Here is an 18,651-nt window from a genome sequence, read left to right as displayed (position 1 = left end):
TCAAATGTCCACAAAATCTGACGGTGGCCCAATTTAACGTCCGTTGCCAGAAGGAAGTCACCGTCCGTGTCAGCCATTTCAGTGTCCCGCCTACCTGAGACCCATTTTTAGCCCTTCATTGATCAGTGATTGGCAGGTGAGAAAGAAGAATGAAGGCAGGATGAATGGTGCCTAGCCTACTAGTCAACAAGCATCACTGGCTAGTGAGTCAGAGCGCATGCGCAGTGCTTACGCTCTGGATGCTGCTCAATATAGAAAAGCAAGCTGCCTGTTCGCCAAAGTAACGATTTAAAGGAGAAGAAATGTCTCGAAATAGTGCATCAGATATGCAAGATGGAATTAGGATTGCCAGCCAAATGACAAAATGTGCGGACGCCGATGCTTCTCCGCGCTCCGATCGTTTCATCTTCGGTCCAAAATGCCACTTGCTTAACTGACATACGAGGATAGAGACATAAACAGTCATTGATAAAGGCATATAAAGCAAATCTACAAATATGAACGTTACATTGCTTAAAAAGCGAAGGCTGGACTATGTGTATGCGGTGCTGTTTTGGCTCCATCACGCTGTGTGGATGTGCTGTTCAGCGGCCGAAGAGTATCATTTTAGCGTTGAGGTAAGACTGGCCCAACATCAGCATCTTCTGCTTTTGTGTTGAGAATACGCGTCCTGCTTTTACCAAGCCCTACAAAAACAGGATATATTGCAGGTCATAAATAAATCAGAACAGCACAAAATCACGTTGAATCACTTGGTGGATCTGCACCATGTGCCGTCTGAATATGTGCTATGGAAGGCTATATACAGCTGTTCTGTTCTATTCTAGTCTAATCTGTACTCAGGAGTAAACAGGGATGCAATTCTATTCTGTTATCCAGTATACCTAGTGTAGTAAACAGAAATGCTGTGCTGTTATGTGCTAGTCTAGTCTGGTTTACCCTATTCAATTATTCGGTGTAGGCTACTAGGTAGACAAGAATGCAACTATATTCTGTTGTATTCCATAATTCTGTACGTAAAGTAAAAAGGAATTTTCTGTTCTATTCTGTACACCGAATCACAGAAGATAGACTAGAATGGAATAGAATTGCATTTCAGTTTACTTTGTATTACAGAATATAATATATTAACATATAATTCCTGTTTATATTTTATTAGAAAAGAACAGAAAAATATAGTTCCTGTCTACTTTGTATACTGAATTATAGAATAGCAAAGTATAGCCTTTCATCCCTGTCTACTTAGTACACCAAAATACAGAGTAGAACAAATGAGATTAGATTAAATTAGAATGGAATAGATTGATTATATTCTTTAATACAAGGTAACCAGGACGCATGTTATTTTATTATATTCTGTATTAAAAAGTAAACTGAAATGCTATTCTATTCCATTCTAGTCCATTCTATTCTGTGATTCGGTGTACTGAACATAATTCTATTCTATTTATTCTGTACTACAAAGTAAACTGAAATGCTATTCTATTCTAGTCTACCCGATCCGGTGTACTGAACAGAATAGAATATGATGGAATAGAATACAATTCCTATCTATACAATACACTGAAATGCAGAATAGAATTAAGTAGATTTGACTAAACTAGAATAGAACACAATGACACAATTCTATAATACCATTCTTAATAATAAATTGGCAAGAATTATATTCTAGTTTAACCTATTCTGCAATTGTGCACCAAGAAGACATGAATTCTATTCTATTATGTAATTTTATAATACAGTTCCTATCTATGCAATTCACTGAAATGCAGAATAGAATTAAGTGGATTTGACTAAACTAGAATATAATACAATGACAAACTGTATAATACAGTTTTAATAAATTGACAAGAATTATATTCTATACTAGTTTGACCTATTCTGCAATTGTGCACCAAGTAGACAGCAATTCTATTCTATTCTTTTCTATTCTTTTCTATTCTATTCTATTCTATTCTATTCTATTCTATTCTATTCTATTCTATTCTATTCTATTCTATTCTATTCTATTCTATTCTATTCTATTCTATTCTATTCTATTCTATTCTGTGTCTGATGGACAGAAATGGCATCTGAAGTATACCTTTAAACATGCTTCATGCTTAGTCGTACACTGTTATGCAATTTAATGCATAAACTCCTAACACTGCACACTCACAGACCTGAGGCATGAGTATGAGTATGAGTATGAGTATGTGTGTGTGTGTGTGTGTGTGTGTGTGTGTGTGTGTGTGTGTGTGTGTGTGTGTGTGTGTGTGTGTGTGTGTGTGTGTGTGTGTGTGTGTGTGTGTGTGTGTGTGTGTGTGTGTGTGTGTGTGTGTGTGTGTGTGTGTGTGTGTGTGTGTGTGTGTGTGTGTGTGTGTGTGTGTGTGTGAGTGAGTGAGAGAGAGAGAGAGAGAGAGAGAGAGAGAGAGAGAGGGAGAGGGAGATCAGGAACAATCAGAGCTATTGCTCCTTCCTCCAGTCCAAATCCATTCACTCAGAGATGACAATCACACGCCTCTAACTGGCCATGTGACAATCAATGGTGTGATGGAGAAAGCAAGACCTTGATTCACTCAGTGCTACTCAAGTGCAGACTCTTATGATAATGTGAAGTACATAAAGATTATGCAAGTTGCTTTGAAAATCTCCCCCGAACTCTTTTGGGCTGAAATGGGCGCAAATGTGATGTTTAGTGCTGCTGGCAGCGCTGGTTGACATTGAGAGAATTTGTCACCCGCCTGGTTCTGTTTGGCTGGGAGGCGAGAGATGTAGAGGGCGTTGTGCCAGTGGATCATCTCGTGGTGGACATGGTATTGTCATGATAATATTGATGCTGTTTTGGAACATGCTTTATTGATGAAACTGTCCTTGACAAAAGTACAACAATACCAGTGGGACAGAACCATCAAAATGCTAAATGAACGGTCACTTTCTCAGTAACTAGAACCCCTTTCTTCTTCTCAGCTCTCTGCCACCCATGTAGCTCATGTGTGGGTTTTTTTGCTGGCAGGGCTGCAGTGGTTGGCAGCAGTTGTGAGTTGAGTGCACAGGTCAGTGGTCTTTGGGGAAGAGAGAGATTGTGTGTGAGAGAGATGAGTAATGACTGCTCGGAGGGGGGACTTCTGATCCCGAACTAGGAATAGACTAGAGAGCTCAAGGTTCAAGGATTCAGTGGAGAAATCAAGATTGGGCCCCCAGGGCTTTAATTACACACGTCTTTCGCATACAGGTGCAAATGTGCTTAGCTTAGTGCTATGTTGGTAATGACATTTCATGTAGCTCTGGCTCTATATGTGATTAATAGAGTGTCATGGGTTGTTGCTACATGCTATTGACCACTTAGATAATGTAAACTGGTTTAAATAAGGGGTGTGCGTTTTGTAGATGATAAGTGGACATAAACACAGACCCTTGATCAATTTAAATGAAGCTTTAAATGCATTTGAATCTGTCATGATGTCACAAAGGGGTAATAAAAACAGTGATCAGACTTTATGATTTTAATGATAAAAAGGATGAAAATAAAAAAGGATCCATAGACTTAAAGGGAAATTCTGGGTTCATTACAAGCTCAAGCAACTAAAATTAATGTTGACTTATTCCTCCTTTTCATTAAAAAGGACAACTATTTGGGTTGCTGTGAAGTATCAACACACTCTCATGGCAATTCGTAACTATTGTACATTTTGAGGGATTGGTGTTGAATTTGTACAATCTCAGTCAATTTCATACGAGCTACGCCCCACTGAGGGTTTGGTTTAGGGGTGGACCTTCATGCTTACTGTCATATGTTTTTGTAGAAATCAAGTTGTACAAATCCATTCAAATTCACCACCAATTTGCCATAAATAGCTATTCTTATTCTGTGATTCAGTGTACTGAGCATAATTATATTCTATTCTTTTATGTAAGATAAAGTAAACTGAAATTCTATTCTATTCAAGTATATTCGATTTGTTGTACTGAATAGAATACAATATAATGGAATATAATACAATTCCTATCTATGCAATAAACTGAAATGCACAATAGAATTATTGTGAGCCAGTTGTCAGGGTTAGGGTGAGAGATGAGACGAGGACTCGATACAGAGATTTTATTAATAATAAAAACAAAACAAAAACTTTCCCTGTGGGGGAAAAAACATGACCGGTAGCTGGATTGGGCTGGACAGGACAAGGCAGGACAAGGAAGAGTATAATGGGGCAAATTATCCAATAATCAGATAACAAGATGGGCAGGGCAAGACAATAGACAGGAGAGCACATGGCACAAAGAAACATACATGACAAGCCATGTGCTCACACCAAACATGACAAAAACAAGAGCACATGGCCAGTGAACAATCACAAGACATGTGCTCAAACAAAACAGGACACTAACACACAGCCAATGAGAGCTTTCACAGACTTTGTCTACATTTGTTACTCCTACTTTTAAGTTCATTCTGAGTTACTTTCACCAAAATAACCACAGAAGTATGACTAGGCATTCAAAAATGCTAAAATGTAGTTTATTGCTGTTCATTATACATCCAGTGGAGGGTGATGTGGTGTAGCATAATGATTGCGTAGGAAGGCTCATGCCGCAATACAATAAGTAACAATCGCTGTCAGAATCACAAAAGTAGGCAAACGACCAAAGTCTGGTAAAATACGATATAGATACAAAGCACAATAGAGCTAGAGCCCACTATATTGAAACCTATAGCCTAAGACACACAACCTCTTTTTCTTTTAGTTTCTAATCTTTTCTTTTAATTAAAGTCCACAGCATATCTGGCATATCTTCCACAACATAATCAGCCACAAGTCTCTTCTCGGGGTTCAAGCAGTTTGGCAGGCAGAGAGAAACTTAATTTCTGTTGCTTTGTCTTGCCCGCATTCTCATCCGCCACATTCTGTCTCTTCTCAGACCCTGCTCTTGCAGTTAGCTTAGTGTTAGCGTGGCACCGGTCCAGGTGTTTCTTCAAGTTACTCATGCTATTTATCGATGTAGAGGGTTCCCTTGGTGTCGCACATAGATTGTACTTGACTTAACTATTCCTTTCTTGTCCTTTTCTCTGACGAACTGAACCTAATGGGAGTATGTCCATCTCACAAATGTAGAATCTCAACCATCGAATTCCAGCAACAGGAAATAGACTTACTATTTTACCTGCGGAATTACTGTAATATAATTACTTTTGTAATGCGTTACTCCCAACAGTGTCAGTGTGTTGAAACCAGACTGTCCTCAAAAAATAACCGACTCTATAGGTAGTTTTTTAAGCACCTTATTACGACCTTTATTCACGATTTAAAGACATGCGCCCTCTAGCTGGTGCAAAAATAATGACAGTGTCGTGTTATGTCTGTCGTCATGAAATGACGTATGACTGTCGTTACCAATCAAAATGCAATGTGTGGACTTTTTACCACCATTTGTCATATTTCCATTTAGCAAAAATATTTTTTTATTAACAACTACAAGCACTCCTCCCCTAAACCTACTCAGTGATTTATAGTGCATATACACTTTATGAGCACATGCGTTCCCTGGAATCGAGCCCACGATTGCATGATCACATGATTACATGATGTTGTATTTTGCAATGCTCTATCAATTGAGCTACGCAAAACCCGGAATATGACGCAAATAAAAGGAAACAAAGCATTCAAATGAAAATGTCCTGTTCTCGATAGGGGCACAACTTTAGTAAATGCTCCTATGGGTCGTATTTCATTAATTAAAATGAACGTGTCCTGTTGTCGATAGGGGCACAACTTTAGTAAATGCTCCTATGGGTCGTATTTCAGGGAAGTGACAAACAACCTATATAGGCGTATTGGTTGGAGTACATGTTGGTTGAAACCTGTGGTTATGGTAAAAGGAGTGATATTTCTTAAACACCAATCACAACACACTGATCCAGCCAATCAATCAGACCACATTTGTGCTTTTCAGAAGGAGGGGCTTCATAGAGGCCAGAACTAAACAGGGGGGCATTTCCCGGAACCCAAATGCATCGTTAACCAACTATGGTCGCAAGTTCTGTTGTTACCAACATAGTTCAACAATTTGCCGTTTACCGAAACTAGTTCCAATGAACATTCGCAAACAGCATCGCAAACATACATGGTTGGACTCAAGCTGTGGTTAGAAGCATTGTTAAATGACTTAAAGGTGCTGTATGTAAGAATGAAAGTGGTTGAAATGTGGTATAAATATTGTTTTCCCCGTCCCCTCCTCCTCAAACTTGACGCTCACGTGGGTTGCCAGTTTGAGGGCACGCAACAGGAACGAACACAATTGACAATGGAAGGCAAGGAGACTTACACACTGCAAGCTGATGAGTTGATTTATTCGCATTTTAATGTGCTTCCATTTATAGAGATATTTAGATGGATGCCAAGGCTTTTTAGGCCGGGTAGAATCTGCGATCTCTGACCCAGTTTGTTTGCTGGCTTCCTTGGCAGAAATACGCTGCGATTTCTGGCAACTGGCAACCTGTGATGTCGAAATACTATTGAGTAAACTGGCAACGAACGTTATCGCACAGACCAAAACAAACAGATATTCCGACACAGAACGTACATTTCAAAGTAAAATAACTGGCTGTAGTATTGTTTTTCTAAGAAACGAGTATGCAAACTTAGCATGTTTCCTAAATATCTGCAAACATATTATGGTATTTTTATGCTTTAGTACAGTCAAAAACTTACATACAGCACCTTTAAATATATCATGCTTTTGGGCACAATAAGCAAGCCATACATTCATTAAATTCTATATCTTTCATCCAATTTAAATGTATACATTCAATCTATGTTTTAGGGCCCTATCTTGCACCCAGCGCAATTGACTTTGTACACCGACGCATGTGTCATTCCTATTTTGCACCCGCGCAAAGCGCGCTTTTCCCTCCACAGAATCACGTCGCTAAACTAGTGAATGAACTTGCGCTACCTGGGCGGTTCAGCGCAAAAAAGGAGGCGTGTTCCGGCGCAAACAATCCCTGGTGCTATTTTGCTGTTCCATTAAACAATTGCGCCACTGACCAGAAAAAACCTAGTCTAAAGTCAGTGGCGCGTTGCGCGTTGTTCATTATGCTATTTTAAGGGCGCATGCTTGACCATAATGTATAGCGTGCACAACGCGCATACACTTTGCTCATCATAAATCATAAATTGTTACACTAAAAAAATATTAACACATGAGATGACGGAAATCATTGTGGTGTGCCACGAAGATGTGAAAAAATAGGCATAAATCTAGCTTACAAATGATTCAGGCTAATTGTAATAATTAAGGATAAGACCTGTTTGCCCAATAGTGGCAAGACATATATGTATATAAGGACATCTGACAAATTGGTTTGTCCGTCAAGAACCAGGAAAAAAAATCGACTGAAAAACTGAAAAAACTGAAAGACTGGAAAAAAAAAGACTGTGAAATCACCTTTACCATAATGTACAACATTAGAACTTCACTTCTCTGTCTTTCACTGCTCTTACTAGAACATCAGTCTCCTCGGCTGTGAACCGCTCCTGGCGTGCGCCTGGTAAATACGCCATAATAATAGCAATCCATAATGGAACTTGCGCACCTGCTTTTAAAGGGAATGTTGGATGACGCTCGGATTGGTTTATTCACGTTACGCCCAAACCACACCTATGAATAATGAAGCTACTTCAGACCAACCCATTTTAGATTTGCGCCGGGCGCAAGAGCCATTTATCCCGCAAGGAAAATAGCAACAGCGCCGAGACCCGCCCACAAAGTTACTTGCGCTTCGCGCGTTGACACTTGCGTTTCAGATCGTTAAAATAGGGCCCTATGTGTGTCAACAATCAAAGGAACTCCGGACTATGACATATGAGGGAACCAGAGATCAATCAAAGATCTATTAAAGCAAAATTACATGAAACAAAAAACAGTGAAGTAGTTATTGGGTGCCAGGTCCGTTACAGCAGCATCTGGGGATCTCCAAAAGATGAATTAGCAGACGTTATTCTGCATGTGACATCACTAATGACAGTCCTATATTGTTGAACCATGTGGTTCAAATGGCAGAGTTGCGACCATGTTACTACGATGTATCCAATGGTTGTTAATCAGCGGGTTAAATCATTGTAGAGGAAACGCACCCCAGAGCGTTAAAATATGTGAAAAATCAAGCATGAAAACCTATTCTAGTAGACCCTAAAGACAAAATCACGACTTTGAAAAAGGGCATAATAGGTACCCTTTAAAAACCACTTAGAAACTAAATCTTGGCAACCACCTACAACAACTTAGCGTCACGGATGTGAGAATAGAGTGTAAATAAACCAATTTTCACAGTATCACGTGGGCCTGAAACCTGTCTCATAATGCGCACCATACACACACTCATGTGCTTACAGCTGATTAAAGACATAGAAAGCAGATAAAGGGGCTTATTTGGCTCAGCAGGAAGTTGCGAAAAGAAAAGGGGAAGGAGGGAGAGATAGAGAAAAGCAAGAGAGAGGTAGAGGAGATTAGTATATTCCTGGCCGCTGGTTAGTGGGCAAACTATGTATTCTTGAGGTTTTTACATTAGTTCTGCCGCTGACCCCTAGGAAACTGATGGTGTTGTTGGAAAAAAAATAGTTGTTGGAAAATATGACATCTAATTTGCACAAAGAATGATTTGCCTGGAAACAGTAGCACATTTTTGGATCTGCAACTGCATTTCGACATACTGAATCCCGTAATTGACTTCATTGATTGGCTTTTGCTGCAAGATGCAAATGGGAGAGAGAGAACGAAAGTGAGAATGAGCTACAGAGAGAGACAAGTGAGAAAATTCTGCAGTGAAAAGAGAAGAAAGACATGCTCCCTTAAGCAGAAACAGATGAAGTTGGTCTCTGAGCAGTTCTGTTCATGCAAAGCATATAGTAGGGTATAGAGTAAAATGTTTAAAGAGAAATTAATGTAAAAAATGCTACAGAAGAAAAACCTGTCAGTCGTCTAACTACAAGTGGTAACACTTTATTTTAAGGTTAAATATTACAACATGTACTTACTATAGTAATAACAGTAAATTATGCATAATTACTAACCCTAAACCAAATCCTAATCGTAACTCTATAGTAAGTACACGTAGTTGATTAATATTACTCAGTACTTATTTGAGTAATTACAATGTAACTATGTCACCTTAAAATAAAGTGTAACCCTATGGGACCTATTTTAACAATCTGAGCACATGGTCTGAAACGCATTGCGCAGGTGCACTTAGGGTCCGAATCCAATTTTGCTAGTTTAACGACAGAAAAAAGATGTTACCTTACCACAGTAAAAAAAATAAAAGACAATACAGGCAATTTTACTACAAAATACAAAGGATATTTTGAAAGGTATGTAAATTACAGTGAACATTGTAGTCACATTAAAATTATTATATTTTATCACTTAAAGACATAAAACTGGGAACAATAAAATATACAATACAGTTAAAAGACACCCCATATTGACTATAACATTTTTTGCACCATAAATGTAACAAAAACTTTTTCGCTGCAGCATTGCAGATATAAATGACAAAACAGACTCTTTGAATGTGACTGTACTTCTAGAATATGTATATCACACACTCTCATCTCTCCTGTATTTATGATGGGGTTTTCATCTTAGTTGATACATTCTAGGGTCTTCATAATGTACACCGTTGTTCCAACGTGCTCCAGAAGGATGTTTTCATCATCATCTCGTCATGCCCTTTTTCTGTCTGTCTCTGCCATCTGGTATAAATGTGGCAGCAGCTTCTGGGTAATGATAATTTTCATGTTGTCATGGTAGGGCGAGATATGCGACAGGATGCACACCACCAGCTCCAAATGACTAAGCACTTTAAACATCAAGAAAACCTGTCTTGAGCTGCAGGCTTGCTTTTGAAATCAAACCTTAAAGTTCTGCTTGCATATGCATTATCAGCTTTAGCCCTTCACAAAGATTCACATCATCTCTTTGTTTAGCACCTCTTCTGTCAGTGGGTAATATTCACTCTTGGCAGATTCTGTCAAACAGAGATAATTCAGGTTCTTTTAATGCATGATCATGTAATTAAGAAAGCCTGTATTATTGTAAACACTATAGACAAATCCTGGAGAGATCATTTGGCTCATTTGGATTCAATTAGTATCACTGTCTACTGTTAAAAAATAATAATGCTCCATCAGCTTGCAGTGTTGAGTGAATCAAGGCAATTAGGCAAGTGGGTGATAGCTATAGACAAAAAATAAATGATACAGTTTTCTCCCCAACACAACGGCTGACAAATTTCTACCAGTATGATTTGGAAAGTATGTAAGAAGCTTTATTTCAACTGCAGCTAAAATATGTTTCATTAAAAAGTGTAAAACAAAATCCTACATTCACCCAGAATTAATAATGTTAGACAACCAGAGAAATTGAAGGGCTTAAGGGGTTATGAACTGGCTTTTTTTTTTTAAATGTATACTGTTGTCTTAGGTCAAGTTATGACGTTCGCTTGGTTTTTACATTCAAAAACATCATAATGAATAAGTAATAGGCTATTTTCTGCCTTGGTTTTGAGGCTCTCTGAAGAAACGCTCGGTTTCTATGGGCATGCCACACTGAAGACTTGGAAGTAAACGCCCACGGCTAGGATTGGATAAGATTTGTATATTTAATGAGCTTCAGCTCCCCTCAGTACATGTGGAAATTGTTTTGAAAGCATGTGGGGAAATCCTCACAGGGCTCGCAAAATATCTTTATCAAACAAACACAATGATTCATCTCTCATCCACCCGTGATTGATTGGAATGTTATTTATTTATTACTTGGCCGGCCCGATCAGTGAATATAACCACGAACCTCACACACACGCACGCAATAGAAAGGAATGTTATTTCACTATTAAAGATAGCCCGTTGGCAGGCCAGGCTTACGTTTTGGTAGCCTGTCTGAAAAACACATAGCCCCGGGACATTGGGCTTTGCTTGGCCAATAACATTACAAGTCCGAGTCTGATCACAAATCAACCAATAACACCTCAAATAAAGGATTCTCCAGCCTGTGACAGCGTGCTAAGGAATGTTCAGTTAGACACGTACACATAATAAACACGATCTGTAAAAATAGAATACTATCACATATAAAAAAAAAATAATCACTCACAGTGTGTTTGCACCATTCCTGTCAGATCCAATATAGAAGGCACAGCATTGTGTTTTAATCTCAATCTGTCTACAAATCTAGTCTCAACCTATATCTTGTTTACAAACGATTCCGCAGTGAAATGAAGCAAACAAACTCGCAATGTCTTACGCATGTGAGCTGGAACCGGCATGTTTATTGCTCACTAGCGTGATCCATTTAGCTCCACGAGTCAGTGGGCGGGCGGGCTTGAGGTGGCGTTTCAGTATTCGATGACGTCAAGGGTCGACATATTCTGAGATCGAGTGTTTTTCTGGGCCTGGTGTCAATAAAAGCTTTTCTTTGACTAACAAGGAAGTTTTCAGCTCCGAAACCTACAGGATATTCTTATATCACGATGAAATTTTATATATCAAAGGCTCAAAGGAAAGTTGATTTCTCAATTCATGACCCCTTTAATACACAGGGAGTAATGAGGTAACTCAAAAAACAACAGGTGAGGGTAATCAGTAACTGTAGAAACAAACAAGGATCAAGAACACAGGCAAACAGGCACAGAAAGAACCAGGGTACGTTTACACGACAATGATGTACTAAAAATGGAAAAGTTTGACAAGTCGACAGTGTTGTCCCCATTCACACGGATCAGTGAAAACGACTAATAATGCTGTTATTCATGCCAGGCCAGTAGTTGGCAATGTATTTTTGTAAAGAAACACTACATGCCTATAGATTGAACACATAATGTGCATGAGCATGACATCATTGTTTTCACAAATTCACGTTTTTTTGTAGTTTACACGCAGACAATAACAGTATTGTTTTCAAAAACTTTCAAAAGTTTACGTTTTCAGGCCATCAAAACGCCATTATTTTGTAAATGAACAGCCAAAACATGTAGATCATAAATACTCTGAACCACAAGTGGATTTACACAAACTGAGAAAGTCAGGTTGTGCCCCACTCTTCCCTATACAATTTAAACTGGAATTGTTTTTGTTTTTGAGAAATTGGATGAAATTCCTTTGGTTGGGGATGTTGGAACACTGTTGGACCGCAGAGAATATGTTAATTATACGATCATGTTTGCTTGATGCTTAATTTTTCATTTAATGTTTTCATTATTGCTTTATTTATGCATAAACATTAGTGCGAGAGTGCCTGTGTGTTTACCCACAGAGCAATTCTGGTTTTATTTGACACACATTGAGTATATTAATGTGGCAGATTTTTTTTCTTCTTCTTCATTGACATCTTTAGTGCGCATCAGTTTGGCTGAGCTCTGTATTTATAACTTCACAAGAGAGTGATTACAACACCCGGAGGATGACAAAGTTGCTTCTATCTATGACTCTTTATCACCATGGTTACACCCTGCCATCCCAGACCCCTGCGGCTCTATAGCACATCTGTGTTTTCTTCATATAAATTAGTAATCAGCTCTTGTGTTTGTTAGAGACGCAGGGTCTGATTAGTGCTGGAGAATCAATTTGGCTCTCAACCGCTTTTGCTCTCATAATGAGAACTAGGCCTGCAATATGTCCTTTACAAGGTACAACACTAAGATTGTATTAAATATATGTCTTATGTATCTCTTTCTCTCACATGTATATATCATATGTTTACATATACAGACATTCATACTGACTTATTGATTGAAGTGGCAGCAGAGCACTGAAACGTTTAGTTTGCCCTTTATTTATGGATTGTTCCAAAGCATATTTGACCTCAAGTACATTATCTTAAAAGCTCTTTCCAGCATAATGTTGTTTGGAATTAAATGATCTTCACATGTACCTTCTGAAAATACCATGCTCGAATCGCTACTCTCATAGGACGCATTGCAACAGGCCATTACGGTTCATTTCAACAACAAAGAGAGTTCATAAAATGTTCTTTTGCTCACATGTTTTCTAGTTGTGCCTTTTGCTAAATTCACTACATTTGAACCTACTAGTCTTACTATTTCTGCTATATGGGTATGGTAAATGTATTAAGAGCATGCTAGCATGCAGTTCTGTACATTTCAAAATTAGCATCTCTGGAAGGTCAGCGTGTTACATGTTAAAACTGATGATGTAACTGTAACTGTGAAAGTTTGTGGCCATTGTTTAACATCTAAAAAAGAGCAACCCAAAAATGTTCACATCTCTGTTATGATAGGGGTCATGGAAAGCAGAAAATAAACAATGCTAAGTGCTAATAACAAAATGCAGCTAACAATGTAATGCTTATAGCAACAAAAGTAAAAGAGAGGAAAGACGCTATATAAATTTATTGTTGACATGTTGAGATTAAATGCAATTAGTTGAATTTAAGAGCGTTTTTTTTACATACTTACGACTTATTATATGTAATTTCACATTTATTTCTATTGTCTTTGAAATATGGTTACAGTTTACTGCCAAATGTAATGAGCCTTTGTGATAAAAATGTGCTTTAATTTAATTTCAGTTGAAATGTCATACATTTAAATGTATTTGTAAATTCGCATTTGAAATGATCAAGTTGCAATTTAGAACATTTAAAATATATTAACTTTAAATGTAATATCAAATATAACGACAGTTAAAATTATAATTTGCTCTAGTATGTAACTTCTTTAAAGCATAACAAAAGATTAAAACATAATTACTTGAAATATTCTTTAAAATAAAACATTTAACATTATTATTACAAAGTGTACTTACTGTAAGTGTGTTAAGAAACAAGGTTACACTTTATTTTAAGGTGTCATTGTTACAGTGTAATTATATATTTAAGTACTGAGTAATGTTAATTTAACTACACGTACTTACTATAGGGTTAGGGTAGGATTTGGGTTTGGTTTAGGGTTAGTTGCATGTAATTATGCATATTTTTTTTACTGTTATTACTATGGTAAGTACATGTAACGTGTAACAAGGACACTGTAAAATAAAGTGTTACTGTGGCCTTTTATTTCTATAGTATTATATTATCAGCAAGTACAGTTTTTTTAAATATACTTCTAAGAATTAAAGTACACTACAAGTGCACATTCAATACAATTAAGCACACTTCTTTTTCACAAGGTTATGGGTAATACATATACAATATTTAGCCCAGTATTTGTCTTATATGTTTGCCTGTTAAATTGCACTTCTGATGTGGTTTATGCAAATACAATATTGTAAATATTCCTATTCCTTTATAATCATGTCAGTTAGCTATTAGTTGGGCCTGTGCCATGTTTGATTTAAAGGACATTTTGTTACTTTTGTGTGATAAACAATTTTGCTATTTTGTTGGTCACCAATATACAATCTTGGTCCTCAAGCAAAACCATTTGAGAACCATGGGTAAAATTGAGCCCTAAACATGTAGGCTTCCTTCCAAGCCTTGTGAGAGCATGTTTAGCTTCTTATTCGTTGTTTTGTTGTTGAAGCTACAGCTGATCCTTGGGGTTTAGCTGAGGACATATTATCAGGTTATGTTTGTTCTGTCTCTTACAGGCGTGGTTACAGAGGTATGGCTACCTCCACCATACGCAACCTAACATGGCCGTCCTGCGATCAGCCCAAACCATGCATTCTGCTATTGCTGCCATGCAGCACAAGTACGGACTAAACATCACAGGGACTCTAGACAAGGACACTGTAGAGTGAGTACTGCTAAGCACACACACATACAGTAAAGTGTCCCCTGTTACACTGAAGCAACACACTATAACAAAACACCCTTTGTAATAAGTACACTTTAGCACATACACTCTTAAAAAGAGAAAATAATATGGAAGTAATATCATGTATTGTTGAAAGTACTGACAAGCACTAAATTATAGTTAAAAAAAACTAAAATATACTTTAAATGTAATTTTTTATTTAAACTTGCACTGTATGTAATGTATTTAAATATATTTCTAATTACACATTTCCTATGATGAAGATGCAGTTTAGTACATTTAAACAAATATATTAACTTTATATGTAATATTGAAAAACAGTTCAAATTATAATCAAGTACTTCACGTTACTTCTTTACAAATGCTATAGGATGTTAGTCAACACACCAAGCATACTTGTTTTAAGCATGACAAAATATTATTAAAACTTTTAGTTTAACATTATTACAAAGTGCACTTTTAGTATGTCGTGTGTGGACACAAATGAGTTTTCTGGAAATGAGTCATCAATTAAACTTTTATCTCTGATGTTTAGCTTGGACACCACATGCCATTTTCCAATCCAAATTTTTTGAGAACATTTTCTACTGCTTGTGTAAGTTATTTGAGGAGAACAACACAGTGTGATATAGCATAAACACTCTCTGTTTGACCTTCAAGTCAATTTAATTCTGCCTCTAAACAACAGTGGTATATTGATAATAAAGACTAGATAATAGATCTCTAATAAAGATCTTGTTTTTCACATTCAGTTGCTAATTAACGTAAGCTGTTATTGTGAAATTTCATCTCTTATGTAACTAGCAGTAAAAAAAAAGAAAGATTATTATGAATGACAACAGCAGGTTTCAAGAGCAATTTTTTATGAAGCTACAGATTTTGATGACTATAATTTGGTGCTGAATGTCTGTGATATTGACATTGTCACATTCTTGTCTCGATCTGTTCTGTCTAGTCTTAGTTTTCATTGTAATTTTTTGGTGTATTCCTAATCACTCATCTATTGTCATAGTTTCTAATTAAGTACTCACCTGTTCCCAGTTCCTTTGATTGGTCAATGTGTATGTAAGCCCTTTGTTCCCTTTGTTCTGTGTTCAGTCTTGTTTATGTTAGTGTGGTTCTTCTAAAGTTACTCCTGTGATCTCCTGTGGGGTCTTTGTTACCTTTTTTGATTTTGTAATAGAGTTTGTTGTTATGGGAAGAAGGAGGCGGGAACCGACGAACATTTTAAATACTTTAATCAATACTTTACCCTCACGGACGACTGCCGCGCACACACATAACAAAACGTAAACAAAACACAACATAAAGTCCAGGCCTGGTCCTCTCTCGTTCCTTCACTAGTATCACTCATCCTTATATGCTTCGTGCTCCCTCATGACTCAGGACTCAAGGTTCTCAATCACGCGCACCGGTCTCGCTCACTCCTCCCACGTCTCTCGCTCGTCAACCTCGCCACAGATTTATTAAACACCGTTTTTGTTGCCTTTGTGCGCTCATTAAAGCCACAGCATGACCAGACAAGAAATGGATCTTCCTGCGTTCAGAGTTTAGAGCAGGAAGATAAAACCCTCAAGAACCACTCAAGTGACTTTAGGTCTTACCACCTTTCCCGACTGCTCCATGTGTATTTTTCCTGACCAGCTTATATGAGCGGTATAAGGCACGTCTGCCTGGTGATTGTTCTCGAGGGAAATTTGCTGCTTTTGTGGAGTTAGTGCTGGCTCATGGATGAGGCCAACGCCAGCCTCAATCCCGACTCAGAGACCAGCCAGCCACCAACAGCACCCAACACGAACATTATGCCTGAGCTCACCCCAGACACGGAGCCCGAGGCCAAAAGTATGTCTGACCAGGTGCGTGAGCCAGCAACATCGTCAGTACCTGTGGGTGTAATTGTGGAGTTTGAGGGAATGTAAATTAGCCCTGCCTATAATCCCATTGCTGAGGGTGAGCTGTGCAAGGTTTCTGTGTTATTGTTTAAGAAAGAAGGATTTTCCCATAGTCCCCGTCCCCACTGGTCCCACCCAGCTCCAAGTCTCATTCGGAAATGATGGTCCCTCCATGCCTCCCTCTCCCGCCTCCTCTACCTAAGCCAACAAGTCCTTCGGCCCCACCTCCGCAAGCTCCCATCGGTTTTTCTGCATCTCCTCTTTTTACTCCACTCTGCTGCACAGATCCACCTCAAGTCTTCCGGTCGGCAGCTCCGCCTTGGCACGTGGATCCCCTGTATCAACCTCGGGCTGCTGAGCCCAACACTCCACCTTGGCCCGTTGACCAGTCGGCTCCACCTTGGGACGGTCTACCTCGCGTTTCCACTGGGCTCCCTTGCCCCTCTGGCTCTACCTTGGTCAGTTGTTGCTCTCCTTGCGCTACAGAAATCCGGGCCTTCGACTAGGCCTCGTCCCTCCACCCCTTCGGCTCTGTCGGGCTCCACCTTGGACGTCAGTCACACCGGTTCCACCTCAGTCCTCCGGCACCCTGGCTCCATTTCAGCTGCTCATCGCTGTTGTTTTCCATAGGTCCTGGAGGCCAAATATCCTGGCTCCACCACTGGTGGTTGGACCGCCAACTACACCCTGGCTTCTCCCACCATCGGTTTCGCCAGTTCTCCTGGCTGGGCTTTGGGTTCCCACCTGGTTCCTCCTGCATTCATCTCCTACCAGGCTCCTTCTGCCACGATCGCTTCCCAGGTTTCTGCCTCTGTCATCTCCTCCCTGGCTCCTCCTTTGTCTTGGGTTGTCCTGTCTGCCAATTCTGCTTCCTCTGGCTAAGCCCCATTCTCCTCGTGTTGTAGTTTGCAGCGTGAGGATTCAACTTCTAGGGGTTTAGGAGTAATGTCACGTTCTGTTCTGTCTAGTCTTAGTTTTCATTGTCATTTTTTGGTTTAGTCCTAACCACTCATAGTTTCTAATTAAGTACTCACCTGTTCCCAGTTTCTTCCCTGTGTATTTAAGCCCTTTGTTCCCTTTGTTCTGTGTTCAGTCTTGTTTATGTTAGTGTGGTTGTGCTAAACGTATTCCTGTGATCTCCTGCATGGTCTTTGTTACCTTTTTGAATTTATTAGACTTTGAATTTATTAAAGACTTGACAGACATGTTTTTGTGCGTTAAATATTTATATGAATCTCCAGCACTATAATGCATTGACTTCAATATAGAAAAAAAATTATAATACATTTTTTTTAATAAATAAATAAATAAATAAATATATATATATATATATATATATATATATATATATATATATATATATATATATATATATATATATATATATATATATATATATATATATATATATATATATATATATATATATATATATATATATATATATATATATATATATATATATATATATATATATATATATATATATATATATAGCCTACACATAAACAACAACAGAGTAAACACAAGAACACTGATACATTTTAAGTATTCTGATGAATGAACACAGAACTGGCTATTTTTAAATCCATTTACTCTTTTATAGTCATACCTTAAAGTGGCAACTTTAGCTAACCTGTCATTTAATTTTTTTGATGAAGGGCAGAAATTACCTAACTCTTCTTCCCTTCTCCTCTAGCTGGATGAAGAGACCCAGATGTGGGGTACCAGACCAGCTTGAGGGCATATCTGGATCCCGCAGGAAGAAGCGCTATGCACTAACTGGACAGAAGTGGCAACGCACACACATCACATACAGGTTAGACAGAGACATGATGTCTCTGTTAGTGTGAATGATCTAACAATTTGATCTTCAAATATAGCACAGACATTAACAGATTGAGCTAAAAATAGTGAAATAAAAAAGCTCTAAATGTATAACATCACTCTAAATAAGTTGTCTAAAATGTATAGTATAGCTATTGTACATGATTATTTTATTATATA

At 38.1% G+C, this 18,651-nt stretch overlaps 1 protein-coding gene across 1 annotated transcript in view; it reads left to right on the top strand.

Moving 5' to 3' along the window:
• Positions 1–497: 497 nt before the first annotated feature.
• The window catches only part of mmp16b (matrix metallopeptidase 16b (membrane-inserted)), a gene marked incomplete at both ends in the record, with an annotated part of 46,377 nt that continues 28,223 nt past the window's right edge, over positions 498–18,651 (top strand). The window contains 3 exons of the mRNA XM_079820180.1: positions 498–617; positions 14,583–14,731; positions 18,344–18,463. Of these exons, the coding sequence (XP_079676306.1) occupies positions 498–617; positions 14,583–14,731; positions 18,344–18,463 (389 nt within the window). The remainder of the gene's footprint in view (positions 618–14,582; positions 14,732–18,343; positions 18,464–18,651) is intronic.

The sequence above is a fragment of the Gobio gobio genome (genome assembly GCF_949357685.1).
Source record: "Gobio gobio genome assembly, chromosome: 6".
In the NCBI taxonomy this organism is placed as follows: domain Eukaryota; kingdom Metazoa; phylum Chordata; class Actinopteri; order Cypriniformes; family Gobionidae; genus Gobio; species Gobio gobio.
The sequence above is the reverse complement of the archived record's forward strand: the minus strand, read 5'-3'. Positions and strand labels throughout refer to the sequence as shown.